The 21,600-nt window shown below is 42.3% G+C and overlaps 4 protein-coding genes across 4 annotated transcripts; 2 read left to right on the forward strand and 2 right to left on the reverse strand.

The window, feature by feature from the left end:
- Nucleotides 1–514: 514 nt before the first annotated feature.
- LOC128715412 (uncharacterized) lies at nucleotides 515–871 on the reverse strand. The gene has a single exon (XM_053810306.1). The coding sequence runs from the start codon at nucleotides 869–871 to the stop codon at nucleotides 515–517; it is 357 nt and encodes a 118-aa protein (XP_053666281.1).
- Nucleotides 872–2,157: 1,286 nt separating this feature from the next.
- Nucleotides 2,158–2,624, reverse strand: LOC128715111 (uncharacterized). Its single transcript, XM_053809992.1, has 2 exons — nucleotides 2,409–2,624; nucleotides 2,158–2,325 (listed from the first exon to the last, which is right to left on the reverse strand). Exons 1-2 carry the CDS (start codon nucleotides 2,622–2,624, stop codon nucleotides 2,158–2,160), a joined length of 384 nt encoding a protein of 127 aa, XP_053665967.1.
- A 431-nt stretch (nucleotides 2,625–3,055) lies between these two features.
- On the forward strand, nucleotides 3,056–3,570 carry LOC128715260 (uncharacterized). Its single transcript, XM_053810141.1, has 2 exons — nucleotides 3,056–3,316; nucleotides 3,391–3,570. Exons 1-2 carry the CDS (start codon nucleotides 3,056–3,058, stop codon nucleotides 3,568–3,570), a joined length of 441 nt encoding a protein of 146 aa, XP_053666116.1.
- A 618-nt stretch (nucleotides 3,571–4,188) lies between these two features.
- LOC128715267 (uncharacterized) lies at nucleotides 4,189–4,648 on the forward strand. The gene is made up of 2 exons (XM_053810148.1): nucleotides 4,189–4,380; nucleotides 4,460–4,648. The coding sequence occupies exons 1-2, from the start codon at nucleotides 4,189–4,191 to the stop codon at nucleotides 4,646–4,648; spliced, it is 381 nt and encodes a 126-aa protein (XP_053666123.1).
- Nucleotides 4,649–21,600: the final 16,952 nt, after the last annotated feature.

The following is a 21,600-nucleotide window of genomic DNA, read 5'->3' on the forward strand; positions in this document are numbered from 1 at the left end:
TTGTTCGCAAGCGGAACCCGTCAATGCATGTCCTGAAAGCTTCAAGGTTGATTTTGCATCTTTATTGTTTGTACTAGCTGCGACTGTACAAAAAGAATTGATTGGAATTAAAACAGAAACAACACTTACACACCAATACCTGTATATTCAAATATTTTGAAGGATATATAAATTGTAATTGACAGGTTTTCGACTGGTCCGACTTTGACCGGGACTGGACAGTTGTTTTTAAATAGTGATGTTTATCAGTAATATGTAGCAAACAAAAATTAGATACAAATTAGATTAGGTACAAAAAGAATTGATTGAAATTAAAACATAAACAACACTTACACACCAATACCTGTATATTCAAATATTTTGAAGGATATATAAATTGTAATTGACAGGTTTTCGACTGGCTGAGAGAAAAACTATAATACACCTTTTCTCAACACGTAAATATCACATTACAAACAAGCTTGTAAGTTAAATAAATACCCCAACTTGCGGCATTGTTTATTATAACAACTTCTTAAGGCTCACAGTACATATTGACTGTGATCGAGTACGTTAGCGGGCTGGGACCGTTTATCCGATATCCAATCGCAGGCGTGCCCAGCTGACCGTCCGTCTTATCCACCGTAAACCCAAGTATCGAATACTTGTCCGCGTTTATCGTCACGAAGTTGATCTTCTTGTCGTTGGGATTTGTGTAACTAATCGAGACTGGTAGGGCCGATCCTTTCGTGATGGTTTTCGTATAACACAGTAGATGATCCCCGGGTTTTTTGCCAAAAAAGTAACTCTGTTCTTGCGATACCACTAGCGACAGCGCCCAGCTGCCTGCCACACAAAGTGCACACAACGACACCAGCTTAATCCAAACCATCGTTTCGTGAAATTGCACGGTATCCGTGTAATGTTCCCCCAAATCGAACCGGGCAACACTTCCGACTGAGCCACAATCCGGAAGGTTGCGTCGTTTAAATACGAATACCACAACCAAATCCGGGAGCAAACGCCCACTTATGGCCCCTTGACAGTGACCTCTTTTGACAGGCCCTCCCGAAAACGATAAGATGGCAGTTTTCATGAGCAGGAAATTGCAACTGCAGAAAGGTACTCCGGTAATGCTGCAGTACAGCGGGACGATGGGGAAAGTTTGCTTTATTGCAACGTGCTGATGTTATTTTTTATGATTATCAGTTTTATTGCGACAGTGTGATATCTTAAAAGATAAAGGAATGTGTGCACATTTAATTCCAATGTTCGATACGCTTTACTATGGAATTGCAATTAAAATCTGTGTAATTTTTTACGTTAAAGTAGTGTGTTTCAGTCTCTATAATATGCACATCTTTGGTTTCATGGTATTTCATGTGCACATGTATAAAATAACTTGTTGCACAAATAAACTCATCAATGAACAGTAATTCTCATATATCTCGCAGGGTCTTTCAAGCTGTAAGCGTTGATATTTGGAATTCTCAACAAATACTATGAATTTATGCAGAAACGGAGTTTGTTGAAATCTTCACCAGCTTTCTACAACATTCGGACGGATCACAAATTGACAGTACATTATGTAATGTTGAAAAATATAATGAAAATTACATGTAGTTTGCAGAAATATTTTTTGAATGAAGTAATTCTAACAAGGATGACAAGGATATTGGATGAAATAAATAAATAAATTAAATTCTAATTAAGAAAGATTATTTTCGTTATTTGTTTCATAATTGATTGGTTTCTAGTTTTGAATAATTGAATAAATAACACATAGCTAATTTGTTTTGATTTTTCAATCATTAAATCGATTTTTGTAATTGTAAACCTCTTCAGTAAATTTTAATATATTTTAATTATTTTCATACAGTGCTGAAATCTACATTTTAAATTTAATAAAACAAAACACGCAATCACAAATAACATGAATCAAACAATCTAAAACATTCATATAAATTATACTTAAATGCTAAAGATAGTCGATTATAAAAAGAGGAACAAAATAGTCGCGTATTGAATGAAGAATCATGTTTTTATTCATTTCATGAAACTATCAGCGGTGTATAATAACAACCATCGTCTCAAATATATTTAGCATTTATTAAAATAATTTATTATTTATTAACTTCATTTTTTTTCTTACAGGTATTTAAATTTTGTTCGAAAAAATCACTTCACACAGTAGAATTTAACTTCGATCGCGTAAGGTAGAATAGATTTTGCATTGATTTTAATTGTGACGGAAACCGTTCCAAGCTTTCCGCTAGAAATTTCGGCAGTAAATCCATGAGTCGAATACTTATCGGCCGCCAGAGTGATAAAATTGATGTTTTTAGCCTGCGGAGATATTAACATTTTTTTTATTTCGTACAAACATAATTAATAACAATTATTGTAATAAAAACAGTCTAAGGACTTACCGCGGTTGGATTGGTATACGAAACGTCCTGTGGCATGATGGAACCCTTCAGTAGCGTTTTCGAGAAGCATAGTATATCGGATGCATCCTTGGCACCGAAAAAGTAGCTCTGCTTTGACGTGTTCACATCACTGATGCTAAAATTTGCCCCAACATCCGCGCAAAGGACGACGACCATCAACCCAACGAAAACTACGAATCCGTGCGATCGGTACATGCTGCTTACACTGTTTATTCTGTATGTCGAGGCGGATACACTCACAGGCCCGCTTTTATAAACTTCCCAAGCTGTGCGATCGCAATTGAGGACAGCAACCGGGAACTGCACAACCTCATTACCTTCATCACCCGGTTTAATGTCCTTTCGAAAAAAAAATGTTTTTGACCACCCTTAATTTCGTTTTCGGCACTTTCTCACATTAGCAGAGAAAGTTGTCCATTTCCTCAACCGGACTCGTGGCTCCATTTCCGGATGTTGGTCGCACTTGGGATGTCACAAAATAAAACTCAACTTAAACTGCCAAAAAGTAAAACAAGTGTCATAAAATTTCACTTACCGCTGCATCTCGCACCAATCGCATCGATCTCCGTACTGCACCATGTGGTCCACGCAAGGGATTCTATAAAAGTTACCGCCCGATCGTGGGCATGCTTCAGTTCCGTACATTCCGTCCTTCGCTGGCTCGAACAAGGAAGCCGATAAAAATGCATCCCACGTACCGGTTGAGAGCTCTCTGCTTTGCGGTGATCTTGTGCTGCTTCTGGACGCAACCCGCGACAGCCTCACTGCAAACCAATACCAATCCGGCGGTAAAGGAGTTTGGTGTGGCCGATGCTGCACTGGTACTCTGCTTCGATAAGACGGTCTATGCGTACAGCCGTAGCCCAAACTCACTGGCATTTGTTACGGTGAGTGTGCCCAAACTGATGCACCTGTATTCCTAGCCCACAAGTTAGCTTAACTCTCTTTCCCAATATTGTAGGACAAAAACATTAACTACGTCAAGGTGGAAACACTTAAGCCGGGCTATTATGGCGGTGTGAATGCTGAAATTACGGGAGGTGCCATCAAAAAACCCAACATCGTCATCACGCTCACTGAGGGAGGTCGAAAATCGCTCTTTAAGAGTAATGTAAGGGTGCAAATGTTTTGTGTAGCTTAAATGAATGTTATTTATAATAAATCTACCATAAACCTACGGTATAACATTAAGGCAATTATGAAACTGACTGTTGAATGATGCAGTAGTCACTGTTGAAGATGACAAGATAGATTTGAGAGAGATCACCGTTAAAATCGAACTGACTTATGGTCGATTTATTACATTTGCTATTTCTATGCTATTTTTTATATCCAAATTCTTCAATATTCTATGTAACCTTCTTTAATTGTAATATTTCCTGTTCCTGTTACTGTTGCCCAATTTCATCAAATAAGATTAATTTCCACCGTTTCAAATGCACTTTCACTAAGTGCATCACCATCCTTCTCTCTCAACTTCTTAAATGACCCCAAAACAGAGCTCACTTTTACTTCCATTCATATTAAAACAAAAGCAAGACAAATGTGATAACAGCAAAAAAAAACCAAAACGAAACGAACCAACCCGGTTTAATGTTATTGATATAAAAACCAAGCATTCCTCACCGGCATGGCTCAATCTTTGCGAAAGTGATCAGGAAGAAAGTCATTCCCAGTGCACTACAGAACGGTTCGTTCGTGCTTGTTGTCAGCTCGGTATTCAATTTCGCACAACACCCTGCTTTCGTATCGCAACGCAATGGCGCGCTGTTGTTGTTTGATTTTGGTTGGATTCCTGCTGATCGGTCTACAGTCAGCCGGTGGAAACCTGCTCAACACCAACCAGGATCTGGTCGTACAGTTCGGTACCTATGATGCGGCGTTGCAGCAATGCTTCTATCAGAAGCTTTACTCTGGCATGGTGAGCCCGCAAAGTGTGACGTTCAACAATGTAAGTAAAACCATCACCAAACGGTTGTGAGTTACCATTAATCGAGCCCTTTTTCCCGTCCGCAACCGTCCTTCTGCAGCCCGCTGCTAAAGCGATCAAGTTTGTCATCGTCGAAGCGGACCAGAAAATTGATCTCGGTGGAATATCAGCCACGATCACGTCGGGTACGGTTGGTGACAGCAATGCAATCACGGTGCAGGTGAACACCTCCCCGCAATCGATTAAATTCCTCAACAACTTTACGGTTCAAATGTTTTGTGCGAAATAAATGAAGTTCGAAGTTGATGTAGTCATTTTGTAATAGATTTCAACATAAAACTTTTCGAATGTAAAGCATCGTTAGGTAAAAGGGATCGAATCCCAAGTCGATTACCACACAAACAAATGCATCGGCATGTTTATTTCCATACTTAATTTCAAATCGATTGCTTCAAACACTTCTCTTTCCTCTCGGCATCCTTTGTGGCTAATCACAATTACCCACGATCGTCCAAATAGTACATTTATCCCAATCTCAGCCTGTCTCAGCCCTTCGTTAACATTCTCCTCATCCAAAACAATCACTCTTTGCAATGGAAACACCGCGATTTAGCGATCGATTGGCGTCGTGAACTATCCACACACCAGCTGACAGGTGAATGGACAAACCGGGCGAAGAAGTCATTTAGCTAAAGATTGATTTCCCCCGTTCCGGAGAATGTTACATTGTGGCCAAGGGCGCCGTACCTTTCCGACCGTAGCGTGGTTGCGTTACGATTCTCCACCAGTCAATCATTGGTGCATAATTTTAGCATTTTTTTTTTGCGCGCGCCCGCGAAAAGTGATCCGTTCGCGATCGTGATGCCATTTCACGGATTGACTGCAGAGTCCCACGTGCAGTGCGGGCAATTTTATGCTAAATTGCCGTCCTCTACACCCGGCACGGTACGGTCACTCAACGGGTTGGTGGGAATTTATGTGTCTTCCTATGCACCCGGTACACGACTGTTCGCGTTTCAAAAGCTGCACGACCGACTGACGGTCAGTATCAGTACGCGAACATTATTAGACAGGCTGTGCCGTAAATTAAGCTACCGACGGTAAAGCCAGGCTGGTGTCAAATGAGACCCATACTGGACCGGTGATTCGGAGATCGAAGTTACAAAATGGCATAAAAGAGCCACAGAAAGACAATCACATCGAGTTGTGTGTAAGATTTTCGGTACGTGAGAGATATTTTTTGAAACCTACTGTTTGTTTTTCTATGTTGGAAAAAAATGTTACTAAAAAGTTGAACCAAAAACCTGCACCCTAAACATCCAGCCTCGAACACCCACGGGAACTCTTTCCGCCTGTTCGATTTTCTGCACAAAGCTGCACGGTGCACGATCGAGCACCACGGCACGTTTGTACGGTGGTACCTCCACAAAAGGAAATCACAACAATTCAACACCATTCCCACCCGAATCGAACTTTCCGAAGGCCCGAAGGAAGACAGCGTGGACACCGGACTGAACTGATTGTTTTTAATTATAAAAGTAATAAATATAAATGAGCCCAGCGCATTAAAGGCGATCCCCCGGTGGAGGTATTTATTAAAACATGTGTCGTTCGGCCACGGCACACTAACCGTGGCGGAGCAATGATGGCGCGAGCGTGTACACTTGCGCCCGTGGAATAGAATCGAACCCGTATGCCGCCGCTAACAGAAGAACCCGAAGATAAAGGAGTGGGATTTTTTTTTCTTTGCTGCCATCTAGCAGGGAGCGAATCATACAAGAATGAACGTCAATTTTCAAAGCTTCTCACAATGTCTTTTGGGGTAGAGCAAAAAAAAGGGAATCGATTGGACGGTTTGGTGTTGGAGATAGTTTTACATAAATTAATGAACTGAAGCAAGTGAGCTTTGGTTAAAATGGCTGAAATTGAGATTTCAATTAAAAATAAATCCAACTTTAAAGTTGAGATGGAGAAAGGAAACATTATAATAAAGCTCTCATAGCAATATTGTTGCATCTGAAAAGAAGTGAACTACACGATTTACTAAACATTGGTCAAACATTCGCAAGAATGTATTATTAAAAGAAATCGTATGTAACAAAAGATGTAAGTCAGTTATTCTTAAGCAGGAATATACACTCAGAAGCCCAAAAAAAATTTAATTTTGAGACTTTTTTAAAGGAAAATTGTCTCATTTATTATTGTTCAATGTGGTGCTACCATTCGAAAGCATCCTTTTATTAACATTTCCAGTAAATTATTAGTAAAGTCTTAAATTGAGTGTCCAGGAATATCTGATTCAACTTATGATATCATTGTAATGTCAAATTACGAAGTTACAACCCCAAAAAGCAATGGGGATTGGCCATGAATAAAAATTCTCATTGAATAAATGGTTTTTTTAAAGCTCCAGAGGGTTGATTTCCCTTGTATGTATTTAAAACATTTTCATTTGAGTGTAATACAATGTTAAAAATTTGTTTAACTAAAAATTAAACTTTTTATCGTAACTTATTTGATCTAATTTTTCTTTCCACCATCAATCGTGCCTATGTACCTCCATTCCCATCTCACGCTTTAACGACTTTTCAGCCTCTCGTTGCAATGGAAAAACATAATTACATATGCACTATCGAATCATGTTGTCAATTAAAGCGCTTGGCCAAAAAAGGCAAAAATAAATTAGCCTTAACCGATACAAAACAAATGAAAATTTAGATAAGAACTCGAACCTTAAACCCAAGCACCCCTTTCCCTCTCATAAACCCACCCTCCAGCACCGATGTCACCTCTTCGCTGGAACAACCGCAAGCCAATCGAAGGCAGCAGACAAAATCGACCGAGCACCAAACATGCCCAGTTGCATTGCTAGGCGTGCATAAATTACTCACCAGCACGAACGTTTCGGTGATCGGGAACCCGCCAAACCCCCCCGAACCGAACTGGTCCACGGATCGGATCGCGCATTCCATACGCCACTCCCACGAAAAAAAAGGAGCGTTCCGGGCCGGGTTTTCGGCACAGTGCAAGGCATGGGGGCAACAACAACAGCCACAACAAAAAGGAACCGGAAAGCGAATCGAGACAAACTGTGTACTGTGTCGCTACAGCAAGGGCCACCGGTTCAGATTTGTCATTTCGAGACACACACACACACTGGTACGATGCTGTGGGCCACTGTGGGTGGGACAGTTTGTCGTTCGGGGCGAGTGCCGGTGCTGGTGTGTTTTTGCACATGCAAATATTTTTTTTTCCTTCTTGCTGCTCCAGTCTCCCGTAGGAGCCGCTTACACACAACATACTCGATCGAGCGTTCAACGCTGAGGTCCCTGCGCACAGATAGTGTCTATGATTTATTGCCACTCGTGGTGTGATAAATAGCGCCCGGCGATCGAAAGCCGATCGAAATCGGTACCAGATAAGCATGACGGCGGTGGTGGTGTTTGTCCCGATTGCTTTACACCTTCCCTCCATTCCGTTGTATCCTATTTGTATAATGCCGTGGGATGAGAGCTTGTTTTGCACCGTTCACACAGCACCTTTTTCTTCCCGCATTCTGTTCTAAGCTGGTTGGCAAGTTTTCGCATTCATTCACAGCTTGAACGTGGAAAGTGTTGTCACAACACGGGGAAAACTATTGACAGAATGTGATGCCATCGTATGTATCTGCTCTTGCCACGAAAGCTTACCATCGAGGAGTGCTGTAAGACGCAGGAGAAAAACGGGACCCACCAATCCATTGCCAAGCACCGATGTTCGATTTGTGTACCGGCACTCAGATAAGCATCGCGTGAAAAGCTCGGTCATTGGTAGCCTCCCAAACACTCCCCCTTTTGTTGGAGAAAATCGGTTGGAAAATGTGCACAACACAGAATGCATATCTCCTGCAGCATCGTCCCGCAGTGCTTTTGCGTGCCTGCATGCGGTATATTACTACATCGCGAACGGTATCTTATCTCGTGACAAGGAGTCGAGCCCAATGTGAATTAGCCCGTGCAATGATATCTCATTCGATAGCTGGACACCTACCGCAGGCGCAAAGGACAAGATACACGATAAGGTTGTACCAATAGCAGGATAGCTGGTGAGATAAGGCTGATTAACATAGTTCAGCACAGCGTCAAACAGATAGACGCACACATACACAAATAATGGTGGGAATAATGTATGCTGATACTTTATACGATTAACAATGTACAAGGATAAGGCTGATTAATGGAAGCGTTTCATTTTTCCCAATATTAAGAGCAATCAATGTAACAAACATGCATACGAAGTATTAAATTTAATAATTGTTCTTTAGTTCAGTTCTTTGGTGTATCTATTTCAATTCTTTAGTTCAGTTCTTTAGTGTGACTATTTAATTACTCAAATGCGAGAGGAACTTTCATGTATTTACTTTAGATACATTATTGCATCTTATAGAACCTCTTATATGTATATGAGCCTTATGTGACTGATGTTGATAAACACCTTAACAAAACAAAGTCCATCTTATGCAGGTATTTCTTCCCTGTTTGGCAGATTGTTTCAACTTCCAGAGAAAACAAAAAGATTACTTTTTCTTCATTCTTCTTCTCAAGATTCTGTTGCACTTTACGGCGAGGTAGTGCTGCTATGGTGGCTTTGGAGGCCAGATCGAGACTATGGCTCGGCACTCTTGCCTTTATTAAGATAGCAGAGGACATACAAAAAGCTGTTCCGGCCACCTTTAAAACACAATGGAAATAATTCATTTTGTGTCCATTTGGCTTTCGTTGAACTAATAACGTTTTTTACAAGCAAAAACCCTTCAAAATACATTTCCAATAGCTAACTAGAATGTAGAAGCTTTGCAAGCCGCAAAGTCGAAGCTACTCTTGCTAGCAGAAATAAATGAATATCATTCAGTAACGCTTCATCCATTCAATTCTCACCGCAATCGTGTATGGCCCTTTTTTCCACTTAACCTAGATTCTTGATCTCGCGCACATGATGAAATCTCGCACAAGAGGATTAGATTTTGCGTCAATCGCGCATCGCCCACAATCAACCCAGTTCGTGTAATGCAACCATCCGCTCTACCCTTCCATTTCCCTCCTCTTCCGTTGCCGTTGCTGGCATCGATCATAAACACAATTTCGCAATTCTTCACGGTGCACAACCGTGCAGCTGCTTTCAATTCCAACAACGACACATCCAACCGGCTCCAATGCCATCCAGACCAGAGGGACATAACAAAATACGATCGAAATTGAAATTCATCACCCGGCGATCATCGAGATGTGTGTCATTCGATTGCAAATCTTCTTACCGGGTTCGCCAACACTCCTTTCCCCTCCGACAACCCTTCACCGTTCAGAAATTCAGATTGTCCATCGGTCGGCTTGTGCCGTACACCGTACAGATCATTCCAATCGCGGGAAAATTATGGCAGGCAGGCATATTTTACTCCGCTCGTTTTCCGAACGGCGCAAACACATTAGCTACCGGACCGGGGCCGGCTGCACATTCCAGTGCAGCCGGACCACCGGCACCGACTTACACGGATCGATTTAAAGTGGTCACGTTCTTATTTTTCTCTCCAGCAGCCACTGCGTTTCGCCGCTGCTGATGAAACTCATTTTTCCCATGAATCTACTATTTCCTTTGATGCGTACCGCGATACCTCTGGTGGTTTACATTCTTCGGTACATTCCTGCACGGTGCACGGGTGCTACCGAACGGGTGGGAAGGAAAATTTAAATCTTTGGCGATTTGGTATGTCAATGCATGTGACATATTTTATTGTGCATTAGGATGCGTTTGTCGAGAAAGCCAGGCAGCTTACAGGTCGGCATCGATGCATTCGAAATCTTAGCTAGCAGCAGGCATTGAATGGATATCCTAGTAACCTTTTAGAGGTAATCTGTAATACTGAAGATTTGATTAGTATCAGTAATGATCTTCAAGTTACAATTTACAACTTCAACAGTTAAAGCATACTTCAAAACTCTAAAATGATATTGTCCTTGCGATAGTGTTATACTATAATATAATATCACAACATGTTTCCGACTCCTGCAGTAGTTCCTAGAGGCTGTACCAATCTACACAAAAGGTGCAAGGGAGTAGTTCATTTACCAAACCTCCACATACGTGTGGCATACAGTTGCCTTTTAACCTACGCACCAACCCCATAGACCATTGCTAAAATGGACCCGTGACAACAAAGGTACACGGCTGTGTTTTATTTTTCATTTCTTCTGCCAATCGTACTTAGAAACGTTCCGGCAGCTGGCAGCCGGGCCAAAGTTATGGCTTCCGTTTACAATGGCCCCACGTATGACGAAAAACCGTCCATGCCGAAGCCGCCTTTGGTCTGCCTACGTTGGCAATGCCATGGGTACGATTGCTTCCAACGCGTGCAGCCCATATTCGGCAGCGCAGCCGCAGAAAGCTATGACAAATGTAATTGTACAATAAATCCAAAACCTTCGAGCGTCGGTTACCGTTCGGTCCGGTACGCTGTGCACCGCTGCAATTGCACCGATATTGTACCGGCTCCAAAAACGGGTGCCGCCGTGTCAAAAAGCCCGGCTGCCACCATCGCTTCACCGTTCGTATCGTGTCTTCGAAAACGTTTTAGATAGCCTCGCATGGTGCAACGGGCTGGGGCGGATGAATATGAGAAATGCTTACCGGACACACCGATGGCGCACAGCCACACATACGCTGCACGCTGCCGCAATTGAGATCGGTACTTTCTTCCCCATCGCGCACCGAAAAAGGACAGTCAATTTTGCGATTTATTAGGATCGATTAAAGGCATCGGTAGGTTGTTGCTGGGCTGGGCGGCAGCATAAATAAGTGACTTTATGAGGAAGACATTTATAGTTAAGCGTGATGTTTATGGTAACAGGCAACGAGCAGTAGGTCTAACAGGCATGCATGGATCCTAAGTGGCCCACAGGAATCACAGAAAGTGGACAAACGAGTCAAATGTATCGCTGATCGTACATGAGAATATAAAATCAAATAAATAAAGTGATTTCATATCGTGGCGTCTCAAATGCTGCTAAAAGCTTTTTTGATACATAAGTCTCCTATTAAGCTCACTTTTTAGAGAGTTTATCTCGTTATTCTGATTCTGATTGAATTCTGATTTACAATCTAACACTTATCTACTAAAAAACATCTCGAATAGGACGACTAGGTCAAGGGCAGCTAATCAAGACATCTTATTGTAAGGTTCTTCTTTTGGAACTAGATGATCTCACAATTCTTATTTACCTACAATAAGATCTCATAAAAAGGACGAATTTATTACTAACCAACAAAATCTCGATTACTGTCACATTTGCAACGACACTATGCTCATTTTAACCCAACACCTGGTACTCAAAAGTCACCCTTCGAAACACTCGGTAGAATATGGTGTCATGTCTCACGCGTATCGGACTCCCTGATCTCCCTGGACCGATCATTTGACCTTACAAAGCTCGCGTAGCATAAAGGAGATGCGAAATTCCATAAAATACAACCAACGCACTACAAACAGACCGCATAACGATAAGACGAAAAAGAATGGGAGAGCTTTATTCGAGGTGTCTGGAATGTCCAATACCAGTGCTTCGCCAAGCTTGCACACGTGTTCCTTCGGCAGCATATCAAACGTCCGGACAAAGGAGAAAAAAAACCTTCTACCTTTCTAAACACATCTAGCGCGAAACAATATTTCGGCGAATAAATGGACCATTCGGTGCTAATCGCACTAATAACTTATTCAGTCACCCCACAGCTATACGGCTAGAACCAACCAGTGCCCCCCTTACAAACTAAGCTTCGTTCCACAATTAGTCACCATTCACAGGACGCCCGCCTGAAGCGTGTATGTGTGTGTGTGTGTGTGTGTGAGTGAGGACTGCCAGCAAAATTATGGACCGATTTTCACGCACCATGTCCGACGCAATGTTCTTGTATGTTTGGTTCATTTGAACGGCTCGCTGGGTCAGCAATTTGGAGCCGATTTATTGGCCGATTGTTCTACATTTTTGATTTCGTTAATTACACCAGCGGTTCTTAGAGCGTTCCTTCTCGCCTAGGGAAAACCTGTTGATTGAGAGCGGGCGGACACGTAAACGGTGCATAAACGGGCATGTCCGGCAACAATGTTGCCTTTGGCTGGCGTGTCCGCTCAGTCTGTGGCCCGTGCCGCGGTTGCAAGCGAGAAAACAAAGCCCTTTCGGTCTTAGCAGCATTCAGTAAACCTTAACCGCTGACCGGTGGCGCATCCTAAACCTAAAGCACCCCAAAACCCGAACAGATAAACAGTAACGATTATGGCTGACAACTGATACGGGAAGTGGAAAGCCCTTCGAATGAAGGAACGGAGGAGTGCAGCATGAGTGAAAAAAGACGAATTTACGATCTCACCTGTACCATAGATTCTACGTCACCATGCTACCAGCTGGCATGGCCACCATCAACCTGGTTGCAAAGTCAGCGAACCGGCGAATTGCGTTCCTAACGCGGTCCGTTACAATTGCGTCCCGCTTGAAGCGAATCATAGCGAACGCCGACAACCGAAGCATCGCACAACCAGTGACGTGCTTGATTTAATGTTACGACCGACATAAGAAGATCTAGCTCGTTTGGAGGGCATGAGATTTAGAAATACACGCTCACCGGGTTGCCCCAGCTCGCTGGTTTAGCCTATCTAATAATGTAAAGCTAAATTATTCGATCGGCAGCCCGCTTTCGAGATAACGCATAAATGGAGTTTTTTTTATCCCATTTTCTTAATTACTTTATTATAATTTCATTTTTGGGGTGTATATGATTATGTTTGCGTGTGTGAAATATGCTAGCGCTAGCCACTTTAACAAGAAGCCTACATTAGTTTTATTTTCTAGCTGCTACTAACTGTCAGATGTGATGGCTTGTATGATCGCTTGTTTTTCATACGATAGTTCGTGGATGTAGGTTTAAAAATGATTGTAAGATGTTCGTTAATTTACATATTATACGTAAATATCAATGGCTTTTAGTTATGAAACTCATGTTTTTCGTCTTAATATTGTCTGACGCCTTGATAAGGCATTGATTCATGAGGGTTTAGCTAAAAAAAATTGAATGTCTCTTCGATACTAAATATTATTTTATTATAAATTCACATTAATAGTATTCACATCGCCACCAACACGAAAGTAACCCTTAGCTAAAATATGATATCTAAGAGTCGAGGCTCAACAAATTTCTTTAATTTAATTAACGTTGTTCGATGGACACTGAACAACATTACCCATTAACTAGAAACAGAACTTAATAGATATCTCGGTTAAGTGATCGGAAGGATGGAATGGAGAGGTGATGGTCAAAATGGAGAGAGGAACATCCGAATCGCAAATACCAAGTCCCAAGTATGCCAAGTTGAGACAAACAGTAGTGGAAGAGGACGCACAGCACGAGTTGGTAAATATAAACACAAAGACGAAACTAAGTTAGGAGCATCAATAAAGTTCGATATTAAGGAGACAGTACACGTAATTTTGTGATACATTAGGTCGTTTTTATAAGCTGTAGAGTCCCAATAGCTTTAGTCATCTTCCGATAAAATATCCCCCAACAATTTTACTGACAGCAAACCGAGTAAAGCATACCGACTGTAAACAACAAAGCTCCTATGGTTGAATAAGTAGGTCTTACAAGTGAACGGTACAAGACTACTAAACATAAAGAATTAGTTAAATTTGTTGTTAAAGTTTTTTCCGTTTGATTTAACCGAGAATTTTCCAACCTTTCCGTTTCTTGAATGCTTTTTTTGTAAACTTGTGAGCTCCATTGTAACCTTCTTTCAAATATTAGCACAATTTCACTGTATATCTCATCGGTTGACATCCGTCAAGAACGAGAACATTGGAGCAACAAAAAAAACTTTACTGATGATCTTTAGAAGATCAGTAAAATGATATGTTATAAATAAAAGTTTCAAATCATTTCACACATTAAACATTACGACAATCTAGAACATCTACATCTTCACCAACAAACAAATCCTAACAACAGCACAACCGAACATGCCCAGGATGAGACAAAAGACACTGAGGAAATAAAACTTATAAAAACCGTCAATATACAATGATAGATGAATTCCATATGTTTATTTTATTATCCTGTGCATTCATTCAGGTAATTCAACTCGTTTATATTTACTTATCTTAAGGCACGAAAAGAGCGATATATTGAAATAAGAATAGTATACTAAATGGATCAAAAAGCATTTTTCCAATGCAACAATTTATGATCATCTTCCAATTTGCTTACTTTATGAGACATAAAATCAATGAAAACACAATACATCCAATCCAGCACCCTTGCAACCGAGCGGGTATTTTTGTTGTTCTACTAAACGCCACTCAATGCACCCGACGGGGGTTGCTCTTTCTTGAAAGTTGCACACAAATAGACCCACCCGCCACTGCGGCAACATTGTCACCGCGAATCGAGAGGCGCAACTGCCACCAGTGTCGCCAGTGGCACCATTAATCATAGCCCGATTATAATACACCGCAGAACCGTTGACATTCAAAGCGTGGTGCTCGTTGGAGGACCGTTTTTTTATGTCTCGGTACATTTAAGGTGTGTTCAAGGTGCGAAACCAAATGATAAGCGCACATGGTAGCGCGTACATTGCCGTTGGTGCGGAGAAGCGAAGAAAAGGACTCCGCACCAAACAGTGCCCAAACAGTGCCCATCAGCATCAGATCTGCCGGTAAGCGGCAGTTGGGAAAGACAAATTGTTTGCGTGCGCCCCGGAAGATGCATCGGAAAACAAAGGTGCATACTGGGCGGCGCGTTTTCTTCGCTGTATTCATCCACCACGGTGCGGCTCACACCGATCGACAATCGATTATTACTTCATTAAGCATACACCGTGCGAACCGGGTGGGTTGCATTCTCCACGCCCGATGCACCGCCAGAATGCAGATGCGACCGATGGGATCGTCTTTCCGATCGGGGAGACCCGATCTGAAGGGACGATTGTCGCATCACAAATTGCTCCCACAAATCTAGCGAATCTAGCCGCTTTTGATGGAAAGGTGTGCCCGGTTGCGACTGCAAACGGCAGCCAGTGGTACCGCTTGTGCCATCACAATGCCACTCGAGACAGTGGGTGAGTGTGAGAGCGTGTGTTGGGGTACGGAGGCATGCACAATGCACCAATGTGCAGCGGCCGTTGTTGGAGATTGGAATAGAAATAGAGGCACAATTCTTATTTATGGCACGTAGATTAATCCTACTTCTGCCGGCGGATGACGGTGAAACGATCGTCATCGACGGTGACTAGCGTAGAGGGCACGTTAAAGCTAGCCTTCCCTAGCTTACCAGATTGTATAAACCGAAGGTTTGGAAGGAACGTGAGGCGACCACCCTTCGGGACACAATCGGGAAAGGAAATGAGTGAAGCAGAAGAAGAAAAGCATGCCATACAACCGAACGGCTTAGAAATAAAACTGCACACACGTTCAAATATTCAAACGGGCTGGCAGTAATTGACGTGCCCGTGTCCGATTTGTACCGCAAGGGAAGGAACGGAGCCAAATGCAGTACGAGTCCACTCGCATGCACTTTTATGCCCGTTCCGTTGCCTTTTGCCCCGAATCGACCCACCAGCTCACCCACCGAAGAGAAAGGCGATTGTGGTGGGTCTAGTTTGGTTGCCGATTCGAATTCGATTCCCCATTACGAATGTACCCGAATACACCCAACCGTCAAGACGGCGTTGTGCCCACGGGCATATGTGTGTCTTTCGCGACAGTCACAGTGTTTGTTCGTGCACGTGTGTTTGTCGCCGTACGCAACCCTTACCATACTACTTACCGGCTTCCAGTCCAGCTGCCGGAGTCACCGGAGTTTGCAAACACCACGCGAGATTGTCGACATTGTCATGACAGTGGCAAATTAATTTCCAATTCCTACGGCTTCGACGATCGGGTGCGATTGTTTGTGACTGCGACAGAAAAAAAAAACTCCCCGAAGCTACACTCTACGCCGAATCGCTGCAGTTGATGCCGAGGTAAATTGAGTTAATTGTAACTGCACTCGTTCCGCACCGGTAGAACCGATGTCTGTAAGATGGAAAAATGCCCGATCGGAGGGTAAATGTTTATGGATTAGGTTGAAAGGCTGGTTGGTTTACAAAGGGAGAACGGACGGAGTTGTTTTCCATCTCGGGAGCTATATATGTGTGATGTCTTCTAATAGTTTGTATGGATGATTCCATGTTGCTGATATCAATTTTTGTGTATGAGAGAGAGAGGATTCAGTAAAAGATGTTATAAAGTACTTTATAAAGCATCAGAAAAAATAACCAAATGATTACCAATTATATGGATTAAACTAGTTCAACTATGTGTATGTTCTCTTGACTGGTCTTACATTAAAAAAAGCAATTATCTAAATGACATTTTAGATAATAAATTTATCTAACTATAACGTTTAAATAAACAACTTACAATCCAACAATAAACCATGTCCAATGCAACGATTTGAAAATTTAATATTTTCGTAAATTTTTTCATATATTTTCATTTCAAAATCCCAACCACAAATTATGTGACATTGCAACACCTCGGGGGAAAAAATACTTATATTTATTAAAAAAAAAAAAATATGTAGAAACAAGAAATTTATTTTATCATTTGAGAACGAAGGTTCTTTGCCGTAATCCGTATTTTGACTGAATAGAGTATGATTCTCCCAAGTCATTTCCTCGTTAACTATGCCTTATACCGGGCAGGTTCGAGAAGATATCCCTAGAGACTAGGCAATAAAAATAGAGGTTTAATAGTTCAAAAGAAGGAGTCAAAGAAATCAATGGACACTTTTACGAAAATTTTGTTCAAATAATCCATCATAAATTTTGACTACTTCAACATTTAAATTCAACAAGTAAATTAGAACCTTATTCAGTGAAACAGAATTATTCTTTCGTACATAACACTTAAAACTTCCTTGTTTCCTTTTCATTCTACACAAAAACTCATCTTGGCCATCTTGGCCTATAATGTCCACCAACTGAGTATCTCAGACCTAAAACCATCCATACCAAAGTCTCAAGCGATGGAATTAAACTTATTTTAAATTTAACAAAGTAGAATAAAATTAATAAATGCACAACTATGAATAGATTTAAACAAAAATCAGGCTCTTTATACTCTTCCAACTCCAGATGTTTACCTCTTGTTGCACTACAACCTTCAATTGTATAACATAAAATATAACAGGTTCGTCTAACTCATATGTAAAACAAACATGATTAGATCATATAAAGTCACATTCCTATGCACTTCTGATATGCCTTGATCAAGAAATAATACCTAGCACAACATTGCTTCACTGTTTTCCTTGTTCTCGTATCTGCAAATTTAGGAACGTGCACTATATGAAGTATGTCCAGTGCTATTTGATGTTGTGTTTTGCTTCCTTCATGCCTAAATACTGTCTAGCAGTGCCGCCGCAGATGCTTCTCCGCGCACGTACCGTTCCGCCTGTCATGGTGTGATTTTTTTTTTCCTGCTTCACTTGGTGTTATCATACGAAAGTATAAATGGGTCCCCGGAATCCAGCAACACTGCACAAGTTGCACAACCACCACCCATCTCCACACATCTTCTCCGATCGACCACGCGTATCAAGCATTGGCGCATTCCACTGTTACGCTGTTACGCCACACGCGCGCTCTCATCGATCGCAAAAATGTGCACTTGCGCTGTGTGCTGTTTGGTTGCAGCGTCAGCTTTACCAATTGCCATTCCTGACCGTGGAGTGGTTTGGTGCGTTATGTTGACGAATATGTGAAAGTGCACGTACCGAAACATTCGCGACGTACGAGGATTGTGAATTGTTTGAGTGGTATGTTTGGTTTTTTTTTGTATGTGCTTGCTTCATTTCCTTTCATTTTGCCTAAAAGGAATGCGGCCGCCGGACTCACGCGGAATAGAATGCTAGATACGGCGAGGAGGCCTGTTTAGCTGCGCGCCGTAAATCCGTTACGGCAAGTTGATCGCTACCTATCGGTGTATACACCGGGTGCGTTGCAGTTCATTCATGCAACCACAATCGAAAAACAGCGATCGCGATCGTTTCCTTTCTCGATTGTAACGAGTGCGTTGCAATTGCGTTTTTGCAGTCACAGCTCGTCCACTTCAAATCCATCGCCAATCGATGTGCAAGTAGGATCGATTTGAGACCGTATCCCCGGTCCCTAAGGGGACCGGCTGCAAAAGGGAACAAGCGTTCCATATTGATCGTGCACGGGGGTAAAAAAAGCTAAACATTTACAAGAAAACAAATAAAACTAGACTACGCTACGGTTGCACATCACCGCATTTCGCTTGCTTGGTATTCCCGAGTGGGTTTTGAACCGTGCACCGTGCAGAAGCGAAGAAAAAACGACGGAAAACCTGCCATAACCGTCAACTGGTTTAACAATTTAAGCGAGAGCTCTCTAATTCCCCCTAGCGGGGAACAACGGCGAGTGAATAGAAAAAAAACCCCAACCTGAACGACCTATCAGAACATCCCGTGATACCATTGCATCAAGTGTCTTTTCTAACCGTGTGCTACACACACACACATACAGAATCGAGAAAAAAAGCAATCCTTATGCTAAAAGAAACACAACAATCAAGGCAGACCATAAAAAAAAACTAATTCTACCAACCCCATGCCGAGGTTCGTCGCTTGCACAGTGATTGAAATCTCCATTCGCACCAAATCAATCACCCGTCAGACGAGCAGCTCGTCCGTACAAATCGTTCTTGTGTATGAACACGCCAAGGTAATATTTTTCCTCCTTTGTTTTTTTTTTCGTTCTTGCTAAAATTTATTGCTTTTATATCTTTCCGTAAGACATATTTTCCGTGGCAGAAAAAAGGAACTAAAACAAATGAGCTAAGCTGGTAAGGAATAAAAAATAAAGCCATGTTCCCATGTTCCCATCTCTCAAGCCGCTGTCTCGGGCGTGGTATCTTCATGAGTGAGGATCGAATTTGAATGACTTCTAGCGACGATAAATCCGTTGCACCGAGCGGCCGTCCGGTCCGATCGTCATCCGATCGGACGCGCACGCAGACTCATCACAGGACCTACTTGTCATTTATGACAGTTTGTCCACTTTATCACTCACGCAAGCTGATTGGCATCGATGCGCACTGCACAAATACCTTCGACAGCGGGTGCAGCCTGCTCGACTCGGTCCACTCGCAGATTAAACCGATTTGCATTTCGCGGAAACGGACCATTGACGAGCCGTTTCCTTTCGCCTACTATAGCACTGTCTCGAAATCATGAGCGCACGTGAAACTTGTGGAAGTTTTTTTTTTTCATTTTCCTTCGTTCTTTTTTCCGTTCCTCGTTTGATCCTTCCGATTTTTGTGTTCCGGTGTATGTGTGTGTGTGAAAGGGTTTTTTTTCTTCTTGTTTTACTGTTTCGTTTTGTGAGACATGCGCCCCAAAGGCATGTCCTGTTGTCTTGCGTTATTAACTGCTTCTAACGATTTTTCTGTCATTCCCGGGCTACCGTTTCGTATCGTCACGATCCGTAAATATATCAAACTGTCAAGCGAACGGAGTGAAGGGAAGCGCCAGGCCGCCGAAAGCCCGCTTTGAAATGGCAATTCGTCGGAATTGTTGCCATTTCCATTTGTTGTGCTTTTTTTGCTCAATTTTTATGTACATCCGTTGGCTTTTGGTTCGTCCGGTCTTGGGTCTTGGTTTGGTTCCGCTCAAGCTTTGGCAAAACATTATTTCGACAACAGACAATCAAGTCTGTATGTTGCGCTCTGTTGGGAGTTCTAAGGCGAGGAAAAATTACTGTAGCATAAACAAATGCACAAATAAAGTACAAAATAAAATAAAAATACTGGGTGGAGACACTTCAAATGTCCACGATTCTCCCTAACTTCAACTTCTCTAATCGTTCACCCCATCACCGCGCAATGAACTGCAAGTCGTATGTCTGAGCACCCGCTTTCTACTAGTTTTCGTATTTCCTCCCCCAAAACATAACTAAAACGTCCATCCGCAAGGAAACGAACACGTCGGTGCGCGCACCACCAGTACAAAGTTTACATTTCTGCATACTTTGCATAAATGAGTCCAAAGTCGCATGCAAACGAGCTGCCAACCGCAAGTTCATCGTAGCACAACACCTCACCCAATCGGCGGACGTTTGGGAAAAGCGGTTGCCATTGGTTTGTGTACCGGGGCATATAAACGCCGTAAATGGTAGCCATTAGGTGATCGACGATTGGGCCCAACGTCTGGCTGTTCGTTCAACGATGGGCAGACAGAAGGACTGCATGGGAAATAAATTCTTGATTCCGGCCGACACAAAGGTAATCGATGGGGAGTTTTCTTTGCGGAGAATGGAGTAACTGGATGTAGTGTAGATAGCTAAGTTGGAGAGTGAGATATTCATGGAGATTCGGTCTAGACATGCGCCGCATGAATAACCTGACGAACATCAAGCAATCTTCCTGCTCTAGCACTTAGCATCTTTTGACTATTTCTGGATTAAACTCTTTAAATAGTCATGAATAATGAGATGTTTTGAGTTGTGTGAAAAAACAACTTAATAATATCACTTAAGTTTAAGATTAATATCACGTCGCATATCTTCGACCAAATTATTCCTGTACGAACAGTAAATAACACACGCTCGTAAAACACGCAATCAAATCATTGTAATAAAATGTAAACTTCTCCGATCTGCGGTTCCTTATAATTTGTAACGTTATCAGCAAACGTGTCTCCATCGTGATCGGATTTCTTCGGTTTAGCTGGTCCTATCCCGTACCCCATGCTATTTCAATTCAGAACTTCCTTTCCCTGCAGGACACGATAAACATTTAGTCTTTACAGTCCCTCCCGGGTACGAGCTACTCCATCTCGTCCGCACACAAAGTACCCATTTCGTGACGAGGTGCTTACAATCCCGAACGGTTGAAGGACGTTTCCAAAGGTGTCCTTGCATGCGTGTGTGGATTTTAATACCGTTCGTCCACCATTTACGGCCGACGAACCGGTGCGGTGGAAGTTAATTTCTCTAATTATAATCATCTTACCGAACGTGGGATGTTGTGGAGATGTTCCAGCTTCCCCAACACTCCGCCGAACTCCTAGTCCCGACTAAAGCGATTAATGTCCAGCTCTGCTGTGCGTGCGTGTGATGAGGAACGGGTGCATGGGTAAATGGTGTACAAAGGGCAACCAAGA

This window comes from Anopheles marshallii, chromosome 3 (assembly GCF_943734725.1).
Source record: "Anopheles marshallii chromosome 3, idAnoMarsDA_429_01, whole genome shotgun sequence".
Lineage (NCBI taxonomy): Eukaryota > Metazoa > Arthropoda > Insecta > Diptera > Culicidae > Anopheles > Anopheles marshallii.